We start from the raw sequence: 26442 nt of genomic DNA, 5'->3' as shown, positions 1-26442 counted from the left end.
TTACAATTCAAATGATATGTTCCGAATTACAATTCAAATGATATGTTCCGAATTACAATTCATATTATATGTTACGAATTACAATTCAAATGATGTTACGAATTACAATTTGTATTATATGTTACGAATTGCAATTTGTATGATATGCTATGAATTGCAATTCGTACAATATGTTCAGAATTTGCAATACGTATATGTTACAAATTCCATTTTGTTGTGGCTAACGTTAGCTATGTGGGTAGGTGGCTTACGCTAATGTTAGCTAGGCTAGGGTTTAGGGTTAAGGTTAGGAGTTAGGTTAAAAGTTAGGGTTATGGGAAGGGTTAGCTAACATTCTAAGTAGTTGCAAAGTAGCTATAAACTAGTAAGTAGTTGCAAAGTTGCTAATTAGCTAAAATGCTAATGTCCGTGATGAGATTCAAACACGCAACCTTTGAGTTACTAGACTTTTAGCGTTATATGCCAAACCATCCACCCCGACCAACCACCCTCCTTTTGTTTTTGCCTTAAGTAACCTTCTGTCTTATGTAGCCATACCAAACGTAACAAATCATACTCATTTTAGTGTCCCGGATTTTCGTTTACTATGTTACATCTAGTCTATTAGACCAGCCTGGGAATCTTTAGTGTCCTTCTAGTAAAGCGTCTCAGCTTCATCCTCAAGTTGGCTTGTGAAATAAAACGACAGACTGCCCTATCTATGAGGACTGAGGACACAGTGTTGAGTAATGCCATTCACATTCATCTTGTAAGTCTTAAATCTAAATCCTAGTGGATCCCACTAAAAGGATTTCTAGGGAATCCACCTGCCTGTACACATGGTCGGTTTTTATTACAGCGCTGTCATTCTAGTGGAAATGTGATGGTTAACAGAATAGTTTAGCATGCACCTCGTCTATAGACCAGCATGCAGACCATCCATAGTCTCTGCTTTAGTTCAGTTACTGAACCAATGAGTTGTTGCAATATGACATGCATTGCAAGTGGTGAAATTCCAATTTGTCAAGGGTTGTCAAAGTGTAATCTAGCATGAATGTACTTATATCATGTCACGAACCGGCTCGAAGTTCGTAACAAAAAGGGAGACAAAGTGGAGATAAGGAAGAACAAAACATATTTATTAACTAAAGTAAACTAAATACAATGGTGTGTAGTCAGTAATCAGTAGAGTGTTTGCATGCATAAATGTGATAATGAGGGGTGTTGAAAGGTGCCAAAGCAAGCAAGCAAGCAAGCAAGCAAACAAACAAACAAACAAAAACAAAAACAGTCACAACCAAAATCTATCAGCATGTCTGCATGGAGTGAGTCTCCTCAATGAATGGGGAAGAGGTGTATTTATACTGGGACACACCCGGGCCCAGGTGTGTCCCCTCCCGGCTCCGCCCACCGGCATCCTAATAAGGAAAACAAGAGCAAAGAGAAAGAATACGGCAGACAGAGTGGGAGGGTCGTCACAATCACAACATGTTGGCTAAACAACACCTCCTCACAATGTTTCTCTCTCTCTCTAATGTATTTGCTTTAATAATTCTTATCCCAGATTCTACAGAAACCCAAACAGCCCATCTCATCACAGACCTTGAACATGGCAGTCGTTCTGTGTGGTTAATGATGTGGAATTTGGGAGGGCTGGAGCAGGGATGGAAAGTGAAGGGAGCAGAGTGATATTGAGTGAATGATCTACTACAGTAGTACTTGAAATCAGGGCAGTGAAACACAAAATGCTCTGTGTGTGAGAGGGATGCAGAGGCATTAAGCTAGGTATTAATAAGTAACTATCAGTTAAGGTATCAACAGTTCAGTGAACAGTTTCAATAACTATGATAGACAAACATCTAGTGTATTTGTTGGTGCCAGTGCAGTACACTGCTTCACAAGACTGGAACACAAGACTTACTGTCGTCAGGGTGACATATTGTGCTGTAGTTTACTGGCTTGCTGTGCTGTGTGAGAGAACTGACTAGACCTAGATCTACATAGGTCATACTACTATTACCAGGGATGCTCATAGTAATAGTGTTTGTACAGTAAATGTACAGTAAGGCTTCTTCTCTACTGAGCCCGAGGGAAGGGAACGCACCCACAGAGCTGCTGGTTGCTGCAGTAGCAGCCACTTGTTCTACGGTCTGTGTTACCATGGACACGGCTCACTGTGGAAAGATTTATAGTGGCTGTCTCTCTGGGATTTATGTTAACTGTTATGGGGGCGTGGCTGTTGTGTTCAATGCTCTCACCTACCGGTGTTAAATTATACATAGAGTACGTAACAGAGATGTCACACACAGCCAAAAGTTCAGTCTCTACACTGATAAGTGAGCACTCAAAACAGTAAGACAGGTGAATGTGAACAAATCAAACACTTGACCAAGCAACCTTTGGCTGTGTTTGTGTATGGATAATCTCTCTCTTTCTGTATATATGTGTGTGTGTTTCTATTAGCTGTGGGGTTAGTGAGCATAGGGGGTGGGTGGGTGGGTGTGAGAAGGGGACAGAGATACACAGACAGAGACAAAGTGAAAGGGAGAAAGAGATAGTCTCCTCCCTCATGCCCCTCTCTCTAACTATGACTGAACTATGAGTTGGCTGTGAGTGTGAGAGAGCAACAGTGACCGAGAGAGGGAGAGGATGTTTGATAAGCAGCTTGGGAAATGACAGTTTAAGTTTGTGCGTTGAATGCAGAGACATTGTGGAGCCGGACATGAGCAGTGACAGCAGCTCCAAGAAGCGCTATGTATCAACCCTCAGGATGTACATCGGACCCACCAACACTTCCCCTGGGCAGGGAAAAAACGTCTTGGCAGCCAGTATCACTTCTGCTACTAGGACTGGGATAGACACAGCCTCTAGTACAGGTAAGAGTGTGTGTGTGTTCAGTGTGTGTGCGTAATGTCTGTCAGCGTGTAGTATGTGGTGGTGATGGGGGGGGGGGGGGTATAGCAGTGTAACTATTGACATTGCTTTCTAGTTGTTCAGGTCAACATTGTAATAGACAAGTTAGAACAGACATTTATCCCAGAGACTGCATAGCTGAATGAACCCTAACCACACACCGTGACAAAGCATTTCTCTTTCATTTTCAGACAGTATATTTGCTTGTTCTACATGACAATGATATTTATTGGTTTTGTTTCTGCTTACCAGTTTGATATTGTAGATGTTAACATCTTGTATTGGTGTTTGGACTCTGTACTTCTTGAGTACTGGCTTTTGTTTTGTCGTTGCTTATAGTTACAGTGCAAAACGTCCACTGCCATCCACCTAACAAAATATTTGAACATGTATGTATTAAGATTTATTGTGTGTACTTCCTTGTACGCGCACCATCAAAGCGCATAGCATGTACAGTGTTCCATGTATTTTCAGATTTCCCTAATTTGCATTGGCTTCATGCCCATTACCTGAGAAGTGAAGGGTGCAGGAATCTACATGCCCAGTTGTTGTTTGTGAGTGCATTTAAAGGCCATGTGGTTCTTGTTTTCAACAACCCGAGGGAGGGGGTTGGAGAAAAAACATGAGCCCCCCCCGCCCTCAGCCTCCTTTGTACATGTTTTGTGACTGTGTTTCTCTCAGAGTGCAGTATCCTAAACACCTGTAGTGTAGGATGACATTACTGTGACAGTTCCATCCGCACTGGAAAGTTAAAGAGGCGTGTAAGCAGCGTGGGAATTATATCGTGACATTAGAATTTTTTTACATTCATGGATGATGTGACAGCTAAGTCAGTTCTAGAAGGCAGATGGATTGGAGGATCTGGAAGAGCTCACCAAATGGTCCAGAATGGAGTTCAAGCCTGAAAAGGGGAAGTGTCCAGGAACGGGACCCATTCAAGATTGGAGAGGAGACCATCCCCACTGTCAGGATGGTTATGGTCCTGGGGAAGTGCTAAAGTTCTCTGGTCTAGAGGCACCAAGGTAGTCCACCTCGAGCCTGGGGAAGTGATACAGGGCCGAGCTCAATGACAAAGAGAGTGTGAAGGAGATGCTCTTGCAAGCTGACACGTGGATGACATCTCTGAAGAAGAGCGGCCTGCCAGGCAAGTTTAAGGCATGTGGCTACCAACACAGGGTACTTCCCAGACTCCTCTGGCCACTGCTTGCCTATGAGGTACCTCTTTCAACAGTGTAGGCAATAGAGAGGAAAATTAACAACTTCCTCAGGAGATGGCTGGCGGTCCCATGAAGCTTCATCTGCCTGTACAACACAGACAGCAATCTGCAGCTTCCAATAAAAAATTGTTTGTAGAGGAGTACAAGGCAACAAAAGCCCGTCAGGCTATGATGCTGCGGGACAGCAAGGATGAGAGGGTTTGCCAGGCAGAGATCGAAGTCAGGAAAAAAACAGGGCAGCTGGACATGATGGAAAAGTGCGCAAGAGAGGGCACTCACCTGGCAAGACATCTGGAACATGGAAGGGCAGCAGATTAAGTTTCTGCTTTTCTCTGTGTATGATGTGTTTCCCACACCAACAAACCTCCACACATGGGGGTTGGCAGAGAGCCCCAGCTGCACACTATGTGGATGACCAGCCAACCTGGAGCACGTGTCCTCTTGACAAGCAGCTCTGACCAATGGAAAGTTCAGGTGTCATTATTTGGTCATGCTGACTCGGGACTGGCCGCGGGAATCACCGCGGGAATGGAGCAAGCAAGGAGAAAGCCCAAACAACTCACCCAGGGCCCCTGTTTCATCCACTTCCTCAGGCCAGGAGACAGCGCAGCAAAGGGAACAAGGACCAAAGGGATCCTTGACACAGCAGGTGACTGGGAGATGTGTGCCAACTTCAAGAAGCAGCTCCAAGTCCCAGAGAAGATAGCCAGCACAAGCCTCAGACCAGATATCGTTCTCTGGTCTAGAGGACCAAGCAGGCGGTCCTCATCGAGCTCACAGTGCCCTGGGAGGAGAGGATAGAGGAGGCACATGAGTGGAAGCTCGAGAAATACCAGTCCCTCATCCTTGAGTCAGCAGAATGGATGGAGAGCCTGGAATCTACCAATTGAGGTCGGCTGCAGGAGCGTCGCAGGCCAATCACTCTAGAGAACCCAGGGGGTGCTCAGCATTGAAGGAGTGGCAAGGAAGAAGCTAGTGGCTGACGTCAGCAAGCAGACAATGTCATCCCGTTGGATCTGGCTGAAGATTAATGCCAGGGATCAATGTTAAGATGAAAATAAAGATAAAAGTTTAGTTGTTGTCAATAAATATGTATTGTTGCAAACAAACAAACAGATTTACAATTTAGATACTGTGAGATGTTGTAGTGCCAAGATGTTGGCTGTGTGCTACTGCTGTCTTTATACTAATTTGGTGGTCTGGTGGAGAAACACAGAGGAAGTGTCTCAGTGTTTCTGTTGTAGATGTTTTGGTTCAGGCTTATTTTCCCAATATACATGTGTGGGTTTGGGCTATTTGTGTCTGTGTTGTAGACAACATAGTAGTTTAAGGTATTGTGGAGTCTTTCCTGTAACAGGGAGAGCTGATAAATACTCTGCTAGATGAGAGATGTGGTTAGCACATTAGAGCAGAGGAAGAACAGAAATACAAACGCAGCGATAAGGAAACGTTGTCAGTAACGCAAGATGACAGGCCAGGCAGAACCCCCCGCTGTTAGTGCCGGCAGGCTGACCAAAAGTGTTTTAGCAGTTGTTTTCCCCCAGGGTGAGAGAACAGAGTGGCCAAATTCCACCCAAATTAGTAGGTCTACCGGTATCAAAGTGCTATAGTACATGTACAAATGACCTCGACTAATCTGTACCCCGCACATTGACTCAGTACCGGTACCCCCTGTATATAGCCTCATTATTGTTATTTTATTGTGTTACTTTTTATTATTTGGTAAATATTTTCTTAACTCTTCTTGAACTACATAGTTGGTTAAGGGCTTGTAAGTAAGCATTTCACGGTAAGGTCTACACTTGTTGTATTCGGCGCATGTGACAAATAAACTTTGATTTGAGTGTTGATTGATTAACTTCAGAGCACATGCACAAAGACGTTACATGTGCGTGTGGTTGTTTCGCGTGCCAAAGCAACACAGCGATAGGAGCCTGCTTATCAGGCTGTCATAGAACAGATGGCACGCTGTATGAATTTCAAATGTGCTTATGATACTCTCTGTCCACTGACCCCCGTCCCACTCACCTCCTGTTACCCTGTCTCTCACCTGCATCTCATCCAGGGGACAGCTGCCACACACCAACCCCGCTCAGAAGTCTGGATCCACCCCTGTTCACAGAGCCTTTGGAGGACTGCTCGGCGGATGAAGGAAGTGACATCACACTCCGAGGGGTTATCACAGGAAGTCAGCCAATCAGTGTGTCCTGGCTGCACAATGGTGAGCTGAGGACAGGCCTTATTCTCCATGTCCTGCACAATTTGGCTCAACTTTATGAATTTGACTTAGAATTTGAATAGAAAATGTCTTCATTAAAATCAATGTCCACTGTGACATTTTCTATCCATTGCCAAATGGACTTGAACGCCCAAACAACAAGGTAAATAAAAAGCACATTTGCGTCACTCTGCTGCCCATGTTGCAAATGAGTACTACCTTGTGATGTTTTTTAGTTCTTTATACGTATATCACCACTTTAGAAGGATAAGAAACTACTTCCAAGTGATACTGCTCACGCTCCTCCATTAACACCTTCATTCCATTTTAATTTTAGGGCAGTGGGTGTTCACCCTCCCTCATACTCAGTTTCCGTTTCTATGCCGGTCTCTCTCTTTCACATTCACACTCTCTGAGACGAACAGACACACACCCTGAAGCTGAGAACTAGTGTCAGTGGCCTGAGCTCTGAGAGAGTTTCATGTTGCTGTATATGGGTGTTCCCGTGGGCAGGTGAGGCACTGTTCTTTGGGAAGCCCCTCTTCGATGGCAGTGAGACTAGGCTGGTGGTGAGGGAATGCCTACCTGAGGACGCGGGCGCCTACACCTGTGTGGCAGAGAACCGAGCGGGCAAGACCTCCAGCAGTGCAGCTGTTTGTGTGAGAGGTAAGACAAAACACACACACACACACACTGCTGAAGTGTGCTCAGATCACTGGCGTACCACACGCAGATCAGTGAAACTGCAGTATGCCACTGGCTTTTTGCATGAACACCAACAACACAAAGGGTTAACTGCCCTGCAATAAGAGTTTAGATTCTGATGTTGTGGTTGTTTTCTTTTGTCCCTTCTTTTACGGGATACGAAACTGAAATTGTCCCCTGATGGAAACAATGCAGACTTTGAGACTATCTGCGGAGTCCTGAACGCAACTTCACACACTTCCCCTCCCCTCAACAACAACATTATGGAAAACAGAGGCTCAAAGTTACTACTGTCATCCAACAATGATAGTGTCTTCAGACAATCCAGCTCCACAATAAGCGCCAACACCACGAGCCCAGGAGGACCCCGAAAAGGTTAAACATGAACTCATTATAGACCATCTCTTATTCCCTGAGTGTACAAAACATTAGGAACACCTTCCTAAAATTGAGTTGCACCCCCTTTTTGCTCTCAGAACTGCCTCAATTTGTTAGTTCATGGACTCTACAAGGTTTTGAAAGCGTTCCACAGAGATGCTGGCCCATGTTGACTCAAATGCCTCCCACAGTTGTCAAGTTAACTGGATGTCCTTTGGGTGGTGGACCATTCTTGATACACACGGGAAACTGTTGAGCATGAAAAACCCAGCTGTGTTGCAGTTCTTGACACACTCAAACCGGTGCGCCTGGCACCAACCATACCCCGTTCAAAGGCACTCAAATATTTGTCTTCTCCATTCACCCTCTGAATGGCACACACACACAATCCATGTCTCAATTGTCTCAAGGCTTAAAAATCCTTCTTTAACCTGCCTCCTCCCTTACATCTACACTGATTGAAGTGGATTTAACAAGTGACATCAATAAGGGATCATAGCTTTCACCTGGATTCACCTGGTTAGTCTGTCATGAAAAGAGCAGGTGTTCTTAATGTTTTGAACACTCAGTGTATACCTATTTCATGTGGTATACAACTCTTTAAAGCAGGCAAAGTTATTTCTGCAAAAATGCTACATTTACTTTTGGCTCATTTCCAAAGACATTAATATGCTTTCTGTCCAGCACACTAGGGGTTATTATGGATACCTGGTTATTTTCTCTTCATTCAGATGAACCACATCAGTCATATTTGGCATGAATCACTTCAACCAATCAATGCTTAGTTCAACAACAGAGTGTCTGCATGGAAGTCTCATCCAGCCTTTGTACCGTTTCCCTTGTTCTGTATTACAATGCTGCTTTGATCTGCTCTCTCACTGCTCTCTCACTGCTCTCTCACTGCTCTCTGTCCAGCACCATGGAGGGGAAGATACAGTCCACTGTAGCATAGTTAAACCTAGAGACAGTGGTTGTCCAAATACCCATGCTAGCGTACTACAAACTAAAACTGCATACTCATTTCGGCACATTTGTGGCCTGCTGGAGGTCATTTTGCAGGACTCTGGCAGTGCACCTCCTGGCACAAAGGCAGAGGTAGCGGTCCTGCTGCTGGGTTGTTGCCCTCCTACGGCCTCCCCCACGTCTCCTGATGTACTGGCCTGTCTCCTGGTAGCGCCTCCATGCTCTGGACACTACGCTGACAGACACAGCAAACCTTTTTGCCACAGCTCGCATTGATGTGCCATCCTGGATGAACTGCACTACCTGAGCCACTTGTGTGGGTTGTAGACTCCGTCTCATGCTACCACTAGAGTGAGAGCACCGCCAGCATTCAAAAGTGACCAAAACATCAGCCAGGAAGCATAGGAACTGAGAAGTGGTCTGTGGTCACCACCTGCAGAATCACTCCTTTTTTGGGGGTGTCTTGCTAATTGCCTATAATTTCCACCTTTTGTCTATTCCATTTGCACAACAGCATGTGAAATTTATTGTCAATCAGTGTTGCTTCCTAATTGGACAGTTTGATTTCACAGAAGTGTGATTGACTTGGAGTTACATTGTGTTGTTTAAGTGTTCCCTTTATTTTTTTGAGCAGTGTATTTAGTACGCTGGTATTCAGACAATTTTGTGAACAAAAACTGTAATGGTTCATTTACTACGTGAGGCATATATGATCGAATAGAAGTTTATCAATTTCTAGGTTGTTACGAATGCTCTGATAAGTGGTCACGTGGCATTTTCGGCAACTTACCCCCAAAATACTTTATATCGGAGTTGTTCCTGTTGTCATAGAGATAAAGGCCTCATCATGGATATAACCCATTTTAGCATGGACATTGCCATTGAAGGCTTCCACCATTTTAAACTTTGAGGGCTTCCACCATTTTAAATGAGTCAACTGGGTGGAGATTCCTATGAGTTGGGAGCAATCAGCCAATGATGAAGGAAATGGACTACTTTAAAATGGAGAAGCCCATGCTGCCACAGACACTATAATGGCACAGATAAAAATATGAGCCCTCTATTTATCTCTATGGCCTGGTGTTCACACGCGTATCTGCCCTCTCATTGGCTAGAATGGTCCGACCTGATCTTGCCTCCTCCTGCCTGCCTTCCATATTTGAGGACATGTATTTCCATTGTTAGAGCTGTCACTCGAATATCTTGTCAATATAATAGACAATCTTTGGTTATGGTCCAGAGAGAGCTTAGCCACACCCTCCCACACCCCTATCACTAACTACCTGCACCTGTGATCTCATCTCACATCACCTCCGTTCCACCAGTCTCCACAGAAGTCACGCCAAAGAAGAGAGTCAGTTCTGGGACAGGTAAGACACACACTAGTCTCTCTCTCTCCCTTCCTTTGTGAACAAGCCAAGAGCTGCACCTGTCTCTCTTTCAATGCATTTATTCTGTAGAACATTTCCAGTTGTTGTCCTTGCTTTCATCTATTGTGTTTTTATCAACCCACAGCTTTTTAATCATATTGTCGTCCAGCCTCAGATACTAGAGCTACACATTTAGTTTGACCCTTTGTACTCTTCTGTATTGTCAGTGTGTATTGTGCTGCTGTAGTGAGGGACTTTGCTCTGGGTAAGGCTAGAGTGTTATTGTGTATGAACTGGGTAAGGGTGTTACCAGGTAGAACCATACGAGGATGTATAGTTCATGTGGGTCACCAGTTGCCCATCCTTGACTTAATTGCATACTTTTGTGTAGATAACTTGTAACTTTGTCAATAGATGGTGTAGGTTTACATCGTTCAGTGGATTGCCCAGAAGCTGATTTGTCATAACTTAATGTATGCTGTCTTATTAGTTGCCTCTAATCTGTGTGTAAGAAAGAGGAAAGTTGTTTACAAGTAGGCCGGTAAATAAATGTATTCAATTTGAAATGGAGTGATTTAAAATAGGGCAATTTGTTAGGCTAGACGGGCATCAGTTGAATGCATTCCATGGGAGGTTTTGTGATGTCAGTCCTTCTCGTCTCAAAGAGAAAGTGCTTTATACACTCACACCAATTAGAACAGAAGTGCATCTTTATCACAGTGGTTTTAGTCAAATGTACCATACTGCCATACTGATTTGACTACTGACCAGAAAGAGGCTGTGTCCACAAAGCCCTTTGGGGCTTTGCTCTTAAAAGGATTTCTCCAATGTAATGTCAGGGTTATAAGGAAGTCATCTGTACCTGGTTATAAATGATATCTAACCATTTCTATCTTCAGCATACTTGATAACTGTATTGGCAATTCATTTACATTGAAAATGAATGTTTGGTCTGAATGCTTGACCATGTTATGTACTGGTGTGTGTGTAGGCGTTTGTAGTTGTTGGACACTGTTGGTTTCATAAGGACTGCTGCTACTTGTGTGGTATGTCATCTGTGTTTGGTCATAAAATCCTGCTTGCAGACCCGCACGCAAACACATACACACAAACACAACAGTCGTACAGGCAAACAGAACCACTCATGCACACACTAACACTTACATGTACAAAAACAAACGCAGGTCTCACACACAGTTAATAATGTTTTGTAAACAAATCGATATTGTGGCCCCTTGAGGCCTCTAGTGGACTCTAGTCAAAACTTGTTTTACCCTGTCTTTCACAGCCTCGTTGCAGTTTAAGGATCCCCCATCCCACATTGAGGCACGGCTAGGAGAGACAGCCCGTCTGACGTGTGTGTTCAGTGGAAGTCCCCCTGTGGTGTCCTGCTGGATACAAAATAAAGAACCGGTACCAATATTTATTTTTTTAAATAATATTATTTTCTAACGAGTGAACAAATATCACTAGCCTTCTGAGCGTGTGAGTGTATAGTTTGTCTAACTCACTCTCTCTGTAGGTTGTAGATGGGTCTGAGTTGTGGGTAGAGAGCAGTGATCAGAGCAGTACGTTGGTGATCGCAGAGCCAGGACCTGAGCACTCAGGACGCTACACCGTTGTAGTACGAGACCGCAAGAGCTCGGCGCAGCACACCCTCACTCTTTCTGTCATAGGTAAATAACACTTGCAGAACATTTCTGGGCTTTGTGTGTTTTTGTGCCTAACCTGTACCGTGTCTTCCTGGTCCCAGAGCGGCCCCAGTCCCCAGCCTCCAGCCCCGTGGTGTCTCTCCTCTCTGTCTCTCCTCTCTGTTTGGTCCTGTCCTGGTCTGGGCCCTGCTACGACGGAGGCAGTGCTGTCCTGGGCTACGTGGTGGAGGTGAGGAGAAAAGGACCCGCTGAGTCTGGGAACTGGAGTGAGCTCACAGCCCATTGCAAGAGTACTTCTTACAAGGTGCGCTCCGGGCTTGAGCCTCAGGGGGAGTACTGCTTCCGGGTGAGGGCCTACAACGTGGTGGGGGTGAGCGAGCCCAGTGAGGAGTCTCCGCTTATCAAGATGGAGCAGATAGGTGAGCCATGTCGGTGTCTAGTTGATTTGGTTCCAGCAGGAGTCGTATACTGTGAACTTCATCATGTGTGGCTGTATACCATGTGGCTCAGTTGGTAGAGCATGGTGCTTTCAATGCCAGGGTTGTGGTTTCGATTCCCACTGGGGATCAGTACAGGAAAAAGTATCCACTCACCACTGTAAGTCGCTCTGGATAAGAGCGTTTGCTAAATGATTCAAATGTCAAATCTTAATCTATCTTATTTGTCACATGGACTTTATGCCTTCAGCTGCAGAGAGGAACACATTTCAACAAGATTTTTCAACTCGATCAATCTGTTTCATGTAGATTTGTATCAATAGTGTGCATAGGTGCATTGCTTGATGCGGCCTATGATGACTGACAGCTCATATGTCTGTCTCTGTGTGTGTGATCTGTAGCTGAGCCACAAGAGGAGGAGTCTCCTCGGACATATGAGGACGTCACCATCGACTCCACCCACACGGTCACCGATCACTACAATGTACTGGAGAAACTGGGAGTGTGAGTATCTCCCATGAAACAATACACAAAAAAACACACATGCCTGTGCAATGCAGTGTAGATAACGAAATGAGTTAAACTCACTGCCCCCAGATCAGCAGTTTAGCGATAATCTCTTATCCTCTGGTAGGTTCATTGACATGAACCTTATCATGAACCTTAACCTTATCTGTTATCCCTTATCTGTAGATGTCTGTTCATCTACAGATAAGGGACACTCACTATCTGGTTTCATGCCAGCTCTTGGTTCATGCAAGCTCTTGTTCACAAGGTTTTTCAAGCTAAAATAAAATGGTTCCCTCCCCTCTGAAATGTCAAAGACATGGCTGATCTAGCCTTGACAAAACACTTGTTGATTCAGTGTTTAGTCAACAGAGGGGAATATTGAGTCACAGAGCATGGAGGAGAGAAGTGTTCAGGCAGAGCATGTAGCAACCCTGATCCTCTCCATTTAGTCAGAATAAGGGATGTGCTTTCATTTTCTGACCCACTCACTCTACCATATCATTTACACGTGTATGTATCTCTACTAACACCTCTCCCTCCTCTGAACTTGTACAGTATGAAGGCAGAGAGTTGTCTCAGTGATTTAGTGGTTAGGACCATAGAATAGAATCTCTAAATTCTAGTACTGTAGTTAGGACACTGAGACTTTCCTGACCATGACCTGACCAGGAAACCTCCGGTGAAAACCCCAGAGTTTTTCCTGGTCAGGTCACATGGTCAGGGATAACTCAGAGACAGCAACTCTTCCTTTACATTCCTGGTCAGATCTCTATCTCAGCTCTCCAGATGGAGAAAGCTGTTCTGGAGCCATGATTATACAGACGGTTTGGCACCGATTACCATTGCATTATGGTCGATGGGGTTCACAGGTCTGTGTGTCTATGTATGTCTAGAGCAGGGGTGGGCAAAATACTGATCTGGCCTGCGGGAGGTTTGAGTATTTATATATTTTTGGGGGAAATGATTATTGTAGTAGGTAAAAAACAAACACTCCAGGCTACTTTTGAACATCTAAAACTGGATAGAAAGTTGTAGAAATTATAATGGACCGATATATTTTGAAGTAACTGTCCTTTTTTTGGCCCGCAAATGTATTTTGACAAATAAATCGGTTCCCCCCAAAATCTGTGTGGCCCTCTGTTGAATTGTTAAATCCAGATGTGGCCCTCGAGACAATGTTTGCCCCCCCCCCCCCCCCCCCCCCCCCCACACACACACACACATCATAGACTAAATCTGATTTGTATGGACAAAAGTCTCATCAATCCATTGCGTAGATGGCAATATTAATGCAAACTTGACTAGCTCTGTGTATGTGTAAAGCAGTTAAACATACTTATTCTTCCGCTGCCACCTGTAGGGCCAAAACCGTGAAAGCTACCGACACCAAAACAACTTTCAAATGTGCAGGCTGACCCTCCGCAGTGCGGGGGAAAAAACTTTTTGATACCACTTAGACTTTTCAGCTCCATAGGCTTGAATTGGAAGTATTTGGCTACGCTACTGCTCTTGAACCATTTAAAACTACCAACACCAAAACAACTAACATTTGCAGTGGTAATGTTGGTAAAAAATAATAATAATTATACTACTTATATGTTTCACACTACCATAATATTTGCATGAATCCCAATGGATTTCAAGGGTAATAGACTTGAATGGGAAAAATGACTACTAGTCCTCCACCGTTTTAAGATAGAAACGCCATTCAAAGTTTAAAACGTGCAGACCGGTCTGGAATAGGTTGCTTGTATACTGACCACAACCAACTACTGACCACCGCTACAACCCCCCCCCCCCCCCCCCCTCGACGTTGACATGTGCAGACCGACTCAATTTGATACCTTCAACACAACTTCTTGCTATCAGTCCTACTTCATAAAGCTGGTTGTATCCCCATTCATTTCGGTGGTGGAATGCAGGCTTCAACATTAAAAACTGAAATCGGTGCCACAACTTTTAGACAAAACATGTTGAGAGCTTAAAAACACTTTATATGGCTTATGGTGATCTACTGTAGTGCTCCCTCTACCCTACTATACCAGCCCACTATAACCCATTATAGTAACTCCACACCTACAGCCAATCCAAAATGGGTCACTATCACTAACCTGTAGCCTATGAAAAACCTATTACAACCATTATTACTACAGCTGCCACTACCACTTCTTTCAATACCATGAAAAACACCTAAAGAGGAGCAAGCAAACCACATTTTCTTCATTTGTGCTATGAAGAGGAGCAAGCAAACCACACTCTTGATTTGTGCTATGGGACAATACTAAATGTGTTCTCTGCCACCACCAGACCTCCCCTGGGGACATCAGACCACAATGTTGTCTACCTCAGGCCAACCTACTGTCGCCTCCCGGAGAGGGAGAAACCCACAGTTAAAACTGTCCAGATCTGGAACGACAACGGTATCACTTGTCTCCAGGGGTGTTTTGACTGAACTATGTGGGAGGTATTTGAGGACAGCTGCTCTGATCTTGATGAACTCACAGATGTTGTTTCAGACTATGTAAACGTCTGTGTTGAGTCAGTTGTGCCTACTAAAACCTGTCAAATCTTCCCTAACAAGAAGCCTTGGGTATCAAAACATCTAAAATAACTACTTGACAGGAAGAAGGTAGTTTATGCTGACTGTGATAGACAGGCTTTAAGAGATGTACAACGTGATATCAAAAGACAGATACTGGTGGACAAGGAGGCATACAAGCAAAGGGTGGAGAGGACCATCTCCTCAGGAAGCTCAAGGCTGGCCTGGCAAGGGATTAAATCCATGGCTAGTGCCCCCCACACAGGCAGGGGGACAACCAGTGCTGACCTTGGGAGATATGAGGGCTAGAACATGGCTAATGAACTGAATGTTTTCTTCTCAAGATTTGAATCAGACAACCTTGTGTCGGAGGTAAAACAAATGGAAGCATCATTACAAACGTTTGAGAGGGTTGTTGTTAAACAGGCTGATGTTTTGAAGTTGTACAGGGAATGTAACACACACTAAAGCCCAGGCCCAGACAAAATAACTGAACATGTGTTCAAGTACTGTGCTGAACAATTGGAAAATGTCTGTTAAAAACACCAGCCAATCTTTGCTTGACCAGCAACACGTACCAGTATTGTGGAAAAACTAAATTATACCAATTCCTAAAGCACCTAATCCCTCTGTGCTGAATGACTACTGCCCTGTTGCCTTGACATTCTTAGTAATGAAATGTCTTGAGACACTTGTGAAAAGTCATCATATTCTCAGCGTCACCCAGAAGTTCATCGACCCATTTCAGTTTGCCTATCAATGCCATACAACACTCCTTCCGTGGCCTCCAACTGCTCTTAAACGCTAGTAAAACCAAATGCATGCTTTTCAACCGTTCGCTGCCTGCACCCGCACGCCCGACTAGCATCACCACCCTGGACGGTTCCGACCTAGAATATGTGGACATCTATAAGTACCTAGGTGTCTGGCTAGACTGCAAACTCTCCTTCCAGACTCATATCAAACATCTCCAATCCAAAATCAAATCTAGAGTCGGCTTTCTATTTCGCAACAAAGCCTCCTTCACTCACGCCGCCAAACTTACTCTAGTAAAACTGACTATCCTACCGATCCTCGACTTCGGCGATGTCATCTACAAAATAGCTTCCAACACTCTACTCCGCAAACTGGATGCAGTTTATCACAGTGCCATCCGTTTTGTTACTAAAGCACCTTATACGACCCACCACTGCGACCTGTATGCCCTAGTCGGCTGGCCCTCGCTACATGTTCGTCGTCAGACCTACTGGCTCCAGGTCATCTACAAGGCTATGCTAGGTAAAGTGCCGCCTTATCTCAGTTCACTGGTCACGATGGCTACACACACCCGTAGCACGCGCTCCAGCAGGTGTATCTCACTGATCATCCCTAAAGCCAAAACCTCATTTGGACGCCTTTCCTTCCAGTTCTCTGCTGCCTGCGACTGGAATGAATTGCAAAAATCTCTGAAGTTGGAGACTTTTATCTCCCTCAACAACTTTAAACATCTGCTATCCGAGCAGCTAACCGATCGCTGCAGCTGTACATAGTCCATCTGTATATAGCCCACCCAATTTACCTACCTCACCCCCCCATACTGCTTTTATTTATTTACTTTTCTGCTCTTTTGCACACCAGTATCTCTACTTGCACATGATCATCTGATGATTTATCACTCCAGTGTTAATCTGCTAAATTGTAATTATTCGATTTATTGCCTACCTCCTCATGCCTTTTGCACACATTGTATATAGATTCTCTTTTTTCTACCATGTTATTGACTTGTTTATTGTTTACTCCATGTGTAACTCTGTGTTGTTGTCTGTTCACACTGCTATGCTTTATCTTGGCCAGGTCGCAGTTGCAAATGAGAACTTGTTCTCAAATAGCCTACCTGGTTAAATAAAGGTGAAATAAATAAAATTAAAAAAATCAGCCCAGCAGAGGAGTTGATGATGCCATTCTTACTCTCCTCAACATGGTCTACAGACATTTAGAGGGTGCCAAATCCCATGTCAGGGTTTTGCTTGTTGACTTTTCTTCTGCCTTCAACACAATCCAGCCTTACATTCTTGCACAGAGACTCATTTGGGACTTCTTCTTAGATGGGGGGCTGGTTTTGTGGCTTTTGGACTTCATGAGCCAACCCTCACAGCGGGTCAAAATATGTCCCCCACGTGTCGGACATACGCAACACCAACACAGGCTCTCCTTAGGGATGTGTTTTGTCCCCACTCCTGTACATCTTGTACACTAATAGCTGTACTAGTTCCCATACCGACAGACGCCTCGATAAGTTCGCTGATGACCCTGCCTTGATCAGCCTGTTGCATGATGACGAGGAACACCATGGCCCGGTCCTAGAGGACTTTGTAGAGTGGTGTGACCAATCACACTTGGTCCACAATACCAATAAGTCCAAAGAGATGTGCATAGACTTCAGGAAGCATACAACACCTACCTCTGCAACATCTATCAGAGGTCAGAACATAGAGATTGTAGAGGTATACAAATACCTGGGTGTCTTCTTGGACAATAAGCTTCAGTGGAGTAAATGTACAGACCTGATCTACAAAAAGAGCCAACAGAGACTGTACTTTCTCAAAGACCTGGGATCTTTTAATGTAGACTACTATACTGACAATGTTTTATAAGTCATTCATTGAGAGTATTTTAACTTTTTGTATTGTTTGTTGGTTTGGCAATTCCACTATCAGCCAGAGAAATAGGCTGAGAAGGATTATCACCACAGCAAGCAAGGTACTTGGAGTCAAACAGGTACAGGCCTGGATGAGATTTTTAAGGTCAGGGCCCAACGCAAGACTCAAAAAATAATTTTAGACCCAAGCAACCCCCTCTACCCGGACTTTGAACTACTCCCCTCTGGGCGCAGGTATAGGGCACCCCTCGGCAAGGAAAACGGAACTAGACAATTTGTGCCAGGTGTGATATCCCTCTTAAAAAGCTTGGGCTAATGTTCCTAGCATCCCAGTAAGGCCAGCAGGCTAGTTTCTTTTTATTGGTACAGTTGAAGTCGGAAGTTTACATACACCTTAGCTAAATACATTTAAACTCAGTTTTTCACTATTCCTGACATTTAATCCTAGTAAAATTAGGATCACCACTTTATTTTAAGAATATGAAATGTCAGAATAATAGTTGAGAGTTATTTATTTCAGCTTTTATTTCTTTCATCACATTCCCAGTCGGTCAGAATTTTGCATACACTCAATTAGTATTTGGTAGCATTTCCTTTAAATTGTTTAACTTGGATCAAATGTTTCACGTAGCATTACACAAGCTTGCCACAATAAGTTGGGTGAATTTTGGCCTATTCCGCCTGACAGAGCTGGTGTAATTGAGTCAAGTTTGTAGGCCTCCTTGCTCGCACACGCTTTTTCAGTTCTGCCCACACATTTTCTATAAGATTGAGGTCAGGGCTTTGTTGTCCTTAAGCCATTTTGCCACAACTTTTGGAAGTATGCTTGGGGTCATTGTCCATTTTGGAAGACCCATTTGCAGCCAAGCTTTAACTTTCTGACTGTCTTGATGTTGCTTCAATATATCCACATAATTTTCCTCTCTCATGATGCCGTCTATTTTGTGAAGTGCACCAGTCCCTCTTGCAGCAAAGCACCCCCACAACATGATCCTGTCACCCCCGTGCTTCACGGTTGGGATGGTGTTCTTTGGCTTGCAAGCCTCCCCCTTTTCCTCCAAACATAACAATGGTCATTATCGTCAAACAGATCTATTTTTGTTTCATCGGAACAGAGGACATTTATCCAAAAAGTACAATCTTTGTCCCCATGTGCAGTGGCAAACCGTAGTCTGGCTTTTTTATGGCGGTTTTGGAGCAGTGGCTTCTTCCTTGCTGAGTGGCCTTTCAGGTTATGTCGATATAGGACTCGTTTTACTGTGGATATAGATACCTTTGTACCTGTTTCCTCCAGCTTCTTCACAAGGTCCTTTGCTGTTCTGGGATTGATTTGCACTTTTCACACCGAAGTACGTTCATCTCTAGGAGACAGAATGCGTCTCCTTCCTGAGCGGTATGACAGCTGCATGGTCCCATGGTGTTTATACTTGCGTACTATTGTTTGTACAGATGAACGTGGTACCTTCAGACGTTTGGAAATTGGTCCCAAGGATGAACCAGACTTGTGAAGGTCTACAATTTTTTTTTCTGAGGTCTTGGCTGATTTCTTTTCATTTTCCCATGATGTCAAGCCTTGAAGCCTTGGCCTTGAAATGCATCCGCAGGTATACCTCCAATCGACTCAAATGATGTCAATTAGCCAATCAGAAGCTTCTAAAGCCATGACATACATTTCTGGAATTTTCCAAGCTGTTTAAAGGCACAGTCAATTTAGTGTATGTAAACTTCTGACCCACTGGAATTGTGATACAGTGAGAATCTGTCTGTAAACAATTTTTGGAAAAATGACTTGTGTCATGCACAAAGTAGATGTCCTAACCGACTTACCAAAACTATAGTTTGTTAACAACAAATTTGTGGAGTGGTTGAAAAACAAGATTTAATGACTCCTACCTAAGTGTATGTGAACTTCCGACTTCAACGGTATGTAACTGTTATCAAAGTTGTTTTTGTTATTTAAACGCCACTTTAAACATGTACATGACACTGCAACAAAATTTCCCCAATGGGACAATAACGTCAGTAAAGTTAATGACATCTATCTCCTGTGACACTCCACAGGGGGAAGTTTGGCCAGGTGTTCAAACTGACTCACAAGGAGACGGGCCGTGTGTGTGCCGGAAAGTTCTACAAGGGCCGGCGGGCCAAGGAGAGGGAGGCGGCCCGTAAAGAGATAGAGCTGATGAACTTCCTGCACCATCCCAAACTGGTCCAGTGTCTGGGGGCCTATGATCTCAAGCCAGAGATGGTCATGGTCATGGAGTTGTAAGTATAGAATCTAGACAACAACCATTGACCACAATACATGGCAGTGGACGCCATAGAGCCCTGTAGAAGTAAATGCATGACGTCCGCTGTCACTAATGTGAATGGAATTGAATCAAATTGAAAATACAACCTTGATCCTGTGATTGTATGTGTACAGCATTGCCGGAGGTGAGCTGTTTGAGCGCATAGTGGACGACAGCTTTGTGCACACAGAGCCGGCCAGTGTGCGCTACATGCAGCAGATCGTGGAGGGGATCGGCTACATGCACCAGCAGAACGTCATCCATCTGGACCTGAAGCCTGAAAACATAGTGTGTGTTGACCACACTGGCACGCGCATCAAGATCATCGACTTTGGCCTGGCCAGCAAGCTGGGTGAGTGTGGGGCTGGCTGAGGGACAGAGCCAAGGGTGTTGAATGGTGCTGCAGGTTTTGGAAACATTGTTGGTTTGCATTGCAACACCTGGGAAATGAATGATGTCTGCCTCTGTGTTCACTGTGATATATGGTTGTGTCTTAAATGGTACCCTATTACCTATATAGGGAATAACTTTTGATCAGGGCCCATAGGGGCTGTGTTTAAAAAGGCCCTGGTCAAAATTAGTGCACTATGTAGGGAATAGGGTGTCGTTTGGGATGCATGCTCATTACCCTGAGGTGTTGTCTGCCCTCCAGACCCCTCCACTCCCCTGAAGGTGATGCACGGGACACCAGAGTTTGTGGCTCCAGAGGTGATTGGCTATGAGCCTGTTAGCTTAGCTACAGACATGTGGAGCATTGGAGTCATCTGCTACATATTGTGAGTACTAAGGCAATATTCTGTTTAATTCATTCTCAATTAGAGACATTCTTCTCTGCCTACAACAGGGCTTGAAAATTGAGCTTTTCTGCCATCTAGTGGCCATACATTGCTATTGCGGATATATCAAGTTCAAATGTGTCTGCGTGCGTGTGTGTGTGTTCAGACTGAGTGGAGAGTCTCCCTTCCAGGGTAACAGTGAGGCAGAGACCCTGGCCTTGGTGACTGGTGCTCAGTGGGAGTTTGACGAGGAGAGCTTCGAAGAGATCACTGACCAGGCCAAAGACTTCATCAGCTCTCTGCTCAACAAGGAACCAAGGTCTGGGACAACACCATATTCCATATACCTGTACCAATATATATGTGTGTGTGTGTGTGTCTCTGAGTGACTGTCTATGGATGAGCCAGGCCCTGTCTGTCCTCTAACCCTCTCTGTCTGTCCTCTAACCCTCTCTGTCTGTCCCTACCCAGGCGCAGGATATCCTGTGAGGAGGCTCTGGTCCACTCCTGGATAGCTGAGCCCATCTCATCAGACCCCAGCACCACCAAGTGTCTCTCCAAGGAGAAGATGAAGAGGTACCTCGCCAAGCAGAAGTGGAAGGTAGGTAGTGGGTTCCCCACCAGGAGGACACTTTGTATTTTACTACATTTCAGTTCTTTTAATTATTTCATCATCCCCCAGTTGGTGTGAAACTGACTGAAGCCTCTCTGTGTATCTCCTGTAGAAAACGGGGAAAGCCCTGCTGGCGCTGAAGAGGATGGCTCTGCTGTCTAAAGCCGATGGGCCTGGCACTGCCACCACCCCTGCAGAAGGTGAGACCTCCCTCCATTCTTCCAAAACCTGCCATACTCAATACAAACCATGTCAGTTTCTCATAACCCTACATTTCCTCATGTGATATACAGGGGTGCAACTTTTCATTCGGAAATTGCATTTTTGTCCCCCCCACAGTTTTATAGTTGGAGTGTGATACAAAACCAGCAGTGTGCTTTAGGACCACGCGGACCCACTTCTAAAACCAAAGTTGCGCCCCTAGTGATATGACCCTGTTAGACCTGTCAACCAGATGAGCGCTACGCATACCATTGGTAGACTTGTCCTCAGTCTGGCTGACCAGGCTATGACTCTGATGTGAGCCTTGACCCTGTGTCTGACCCCTGACAGACAGCCCCCTGAGTCGTGAGGCAGAGCAGGCCCTGCAGTCTCTAGAGGTCAAACTCCGGGGGGGGCCCCAGTTCTCCCTGACCCTAACGGACCAGACTGCCTCCCAGGGCTCCACCGCCCGCCTCTCCTGTCACCTCACAGGTACCTACCTATACACTGCATTACACTACAAACAGCTTCCATCTCAATCGCTTTATTAGACATGTTTGGTTGACCGAATTACACCTTTTCACTGAGTTTCAGCTGGTGCTTGTAAAGATTTTAAATGCTTTGTTTTAAAGTTGGGCATTGATTAAGAGCAATCATGCCTAACTAAGTCCCTTGCTCAAGGCCACACAGCTGCATCCTGCTATGTAATACATGTTAAGCTTTTCAAGTGTGTAACTGTTACATTCCATTTTCCTGAGCTCCTGTCATTGGATGTTTCCTCTCACCCCTCTGACCTTTCCTTTCAGGGTATCCTGACCCAGAGGTGGTGTGGTTGAGGGGGGAGGAGCCTCTGGAGGAGTCATCCCGGGTGCAGATAGAGTATGAAGAGGATGGGCTCTGCACCCTGGTCCTGGCCCAAGTTGGGCCAGAGGACTCGGATGTTTACACCTGTAGGGCCACCAACGACCAGGGGAAGGCACTGTGTTCAGCCAAACTCATAGTAAAGGAATAGGTTTGTTCAGACCTGTGAATAGCAGAAATTCAGCCGCCCGTGTTTGTGAAATGTCTTTCAAACGTTCCAGAAAATGTAGTATAGCGCTTGAACCACTAAACTCTGTACATTACGGCTCTTGTGAAACAACTCTTTGATTTCAGATTGAAAACCTAAGTCTTACTAGTTATTTTGGACATGCGTACGGGTTTGAAAATAATAATCCTGTGAATTAATATTACTGTGAATAGAGTAAGTGTCTTAATAATAAAGGAATCTTTTTGCACCAAGTATGGTTGTTAAACATTTGCCAGATGTAAATTTAATGTGCATGTATTGTAACTGCTATGAATTTGGAATAATTTATTTTTGTCAGTGAACCGTTACTGTACAAACATTTTATAGTTGCCTCTAAGACCAATGGCTTTTTATTTTTACAGTTATGTCCACCAGATGACAGCATATTCTTTTGAAATAGAGTGTGGTGGAACAGCAGCCTTGTGGAAAGTGTGACAAAAGACAGGAAGCATAAAATTCCACAGCATTATAACCCCACTGTGTGCTACAGATGACTATTTTATGTCTACTAATTTAAGGGCTGGATTCAATCCATATCGGTGAAAATCTGCTTGAGCGTGCTTGAAATTTAAATGTCATTTCCAATTGAGCCGGTTTGCTGTAGATGCAGTTGACATTGACATTTAAAGGCAATCGGGCTACAATGCGGAACTTCTGCGATACGAATTGAATACAACCCTTATATAAGAATACAGTAATTTCAACCATTTAGCTGTTGAAATGTGTTCCATGTTTACATGGGGAAGAGCAGGAAGCCGCTGAAGGTGTTGTAGTTCATGATGTCATCATGGACCAGCCTGCTAGCCTGTAACTCAACATAGACATTATCTCCCACCTCCAGAGGAATGACCACTGCGTTGCTGCCACTGTCATGGGCATCGGTTCCTACAGTGTCCCAGACAGACACCAACCTCTGGCCATTCTTTGTCAAACACACCACAGAATTAGGGGGAGCATTCAAGTTGTTCATCATCGTGAAATGGAAGTAGTACATTCCTTTGACCGTGGCAATGAAGATACCTGTAGGGACATAGCATTTAGTTTCTAAACACAGCATCACACAACATGATGCAACACACAAACAGACAACATCTAGTACCTGTGGCAGGGTTGTAGGAGCTGCCCGTGTTGGAGAAGACCTTCTTGTACTGCAGGGGAATGGGAGTGGTGAAAGGTCCCGTGTTCCCAGCGGCATCACCTGTCTCCCGGAGAGTTGCGGAGAAGGCCACCTTAGGCCGGCCTGGGAGAGATACAGGATGGATGAGATTATATTGAACTGTCAGTTGTCATAATGTATTCAAAGATCAGAGGCTGTTAGAAAGTTAAATATAGGATAATCCCTATAATAGACAGAGAAGCAATTGGTGGATAGGAGGTCGGTGACGCGTGAAAAGCGCCATATTACCTCCAGTTAGTCTCTTCAGCTCCTCCACTTCATTCTCACTGGTTTGTAACCGGGTCTCCATGAGTCTCAGGTTATCCCCCATAGTTCCCAGTTTCTCCCCCATGGCTCCTAGTTTCTCTCCTATAGATGTCAGTTCTTTCATCAGAGAGCAAGAGACCTCGTAGTCTCCTTGTGTCCCAGACAGACAGCAGCATAGTGCCAGCAAAAAGACTGCAATACCCTTCATTCTCAAAGCCTTCTGAAACCTTTCCTGCAGCATCATTTTGTATTGTTTCTCAGCCCAGTCTTCCTCTTTATATTGTGCACTTCTCAAATATTGCACAAGACGCTGGAAAGTTTTGGGTGGTAAACAGAGAGGGAAAATACAGACTTGCGCAAAACGACAAATAAATGGACCTGCTTTGGAAACAAATAGAGTGGAGAGGCAATGAAGTTACAAACAGAAGCTTAAAGACAGCAGGGCATTTATTAAAGGTCACTTACAAAATGTAAACGTGTTTAGCTTATAACAATCATAAACCATGCAGCCCTCTATGCTTTATGTGCCCCCATGACCTCTGCCTCTCCCTAAATTACTGTTCTTCCATAATGATACATGGGAAACACTTATTTCAGATCTGAAACCCCTGTCCACAACTAACTTTTATGTTGAATGTATGATTGAAATGAAGACCCGGTCAATTGCAGTGGTGCAAAGTACTTAAGTAAAAATACTTTAATGTACTACTTAAGTAGTTTTTGGGGGTATCTGTACTTAACTATTTCAATTTTGTACCACTTTTACTTTTACTTCACTACATTCCTAAAGACAATAATGTACTTTTTACTCCATACATTTTCCCTGACACACAAAAGTACTTGTTACATTTTGACAGGAAGATGGTTGAATTCGTTGACTTATCAAGAGAAAATCCCTGGTCATCCCTATGGCCTCTGATCTGGCAGACTCACGAAACACAAATGCTTTTTTTTGTAAATTATGTCTGAGTGTTGGAGTGTGACCCTGGCTATCCGTAAATAAATAAATGTTTTTGAATAATGCAGTCTGGTTTGCTTAATATAAGGAATTTGAAATGATTTATGACTTTTACTTTTGATACTTAAGTATATTTATAACCAAATACTTTTAGACTTTTACTCAAGTAGTATATTACTGGGTGACTTTCCCTTTTACTTGAGTCATTTTCTATTAAGGTATCTTTACTTTGACTCAAGTATGACAATTCAGTACTTTTCCCACCAATGGTCAATTGAAACTCATATGATTACAGGACATTATTTGATTTTTATGTGTCACTTATTTACATATACATTAAATGTGTCTGACAGGGTCTTTATAAATGGAGTTTACTTTGTCAGTATCTTGGAAAATCCATTTTGAAATGCACGTATCTTCCTTTGAAATGTACCTCACCATGATCAATATAATAGCCAGTTCACTTAGGGGCAATTCAGACTTGAGTTAAGGGACTTAGGAGAAGGACTACTCTGCACATACTAAGAGTAAGTATCTGAGTAGTAAAGGAATGTTTTTTCATGAATGGTTAAAAGTTTACTGACAGATGTAAGTTCATGTACATATAGTAAAAGATATTACATTTTTTCACTTCAGTGAAGCATTACCGTACAAAAATGTTCAGTTACATCTAGGATCAATATATTTTGTATTTATTTATACAGTTACATGTCCACCTGATGACAACATACTCTTATACATTATTGCACTGCATTATAACCCCACAGTGTGCTATGAAGCACAGATTACTATTTTATGTCTACTAAAGAAAATACAGTAATTTCAACCATTTAGCTGTTGAAATGTGTTCCATGTTTACATGTGGAAGAGCAGGAAGCCGCTGAAGGTGTTGTAGTTCATGATGTCATCATGGACCAGCCTGCTAGCCTGTAACTCAACATAGACATTATCTCCCACCTCCAGAGGAATGACCACTGCGTTGCTGCCACTGTCATGGGCATCGGTTCCTACAGTGTCCCAGACAGACACCAACCTCTGGCCATTCTTTGTCAAACACACCACAGAATTAGGGGGGGCATTCAAGTTGTTCATCGTGAAATGGAAGTAGTACATTCCTTTGACCGTGGCAGTGAAGATACCTGTAGGGACATAGCATTTACTTTCTAAACACAGCACCACACAACATGATGCAACACACAAACAGACAACATCTAGTACCTGTGGCAGGGTTGTAGGAGCTGCCCGTGTTGGAGAAGACCTTCTTGTACTGCAGGGGAATGGGAGTGGTGAAAGGTCCCGTGTTCCCAGCGGCATCGCCTGTCTCCCGGAGAGTTGCGGAGAAGGCCACCTTAGGCCGGCCTGGGAGAGATACAGGATGGATGAGATTATATTGAACTGTCAGTTGTCATAATGTATTCAAAGATCAGAGGCTGTTAGAAAGTTAAATATAGGATAATCCCTATAATAGACAGAGAAGCAATTGGTGGATAGGAGGTCGGTGACGCGTGAAAAGCGCCATATTACCTCCAGTTAGTCTCTTCAGCTCCTCCACTTCATTCTCACTGGTTTGTAACCGGGTCTACATGAGTCTC

General features: G+C 44.1%; 2 protein-coding genes across 4 annotated transcripts; one reads left to right on the top strand and one right to left on the bottom strand.

Annotated features, from left to right (window-relative positions):
• Nucleotides 1-2533: 2533 nt before the first annotated feature.
• LOC129829771 (myosin light chain kinase, smooth muscle-like) lies at nt 2534-22682 on the top strand. 3 transcript variants are annotated; one of them, XM_055891682.1, is made up of 17 exons: nt 2534-2855; nt 6175-6330; nt 6841-6993; nt 7228-7407; nt 9699-9743; nt 11032-11156; nt 11266-11419; nt 11497-11814; nt 12234-12336; nt 19581-19784; nt 19945-20162; nt 20463-20586; nt 20753-20905; nt 21058-21187; nt 21312-21399; nt 21752-21892; nt 22207-22682. In XM_055891682.1, the coding sequence occupies exons 1-17, from the start codon at nt 2702-2704 to the stop codon at nt 22410-22412; spliced, it is 2652 nt and encodes an 883-aa protein (XP_055747657.1). In that variant the 5' UTR covers nt 2534-2701; the 3' UTR covers nt 22413-22682. The 3 variants fall into 3 exon arrangements, with proteins under 3 accessions (XP_055747657.1, XP_055747666.1, XP_055747674.1); XM_055891691.1 differs by lacking the exon at nt 7228-7407; XM_055891699.1 differs by lacking the exons at nt 6841-6993; nt 7228-7407 and having other exon boundaries at nt 2535-2855.
• Nucleotides 22683-22739: 57 nt separating this feature from the next.
• On the bottom strand, nt 22740-24147 carry LOC129829787 (complement C1q-like protein 2). The gene is made up of 3 exons (XM_055891711.1): nt 23875-24147; nt 23569-23709; nt 22740-23489 (listed from the first exon to the last, which is right to left on the bottom strand). The coding sequence occupies exons 1-3, from the start codon at nt 24134-24136 to the stop codon at nt 23203-23205; spliced, it is 690 nt and encodes a 229-aa protein (XP_055747686.1). The 5' UTR covers nt 24137-24147; the 3' UTR covers nt 22740-23202.
• Nucleotides 24148-26442: the final 2295 nt, after the last annotated feature.

The sequence above is a fragment of the Salvelinus fontinalis genome, chromosome 2 (genome assembly GCF_029448725.1).
Source record: "Salvelinus fontinalis isolate EN_2023a chromosome 2, ASM2944872v1, whole genome shotgun sequence".
NCBI lineage: Eukaryota > Metazoa > Chordata > Actinopteri > Salmoniformes > Salmonidae > Salvelinus > Salvelinus fontinalis.
The sequence above is the reverse complement of the archived record's forward strand: the minus strand, read 5'-3'. Positions and strand labels throughout refer to the sequence as shown.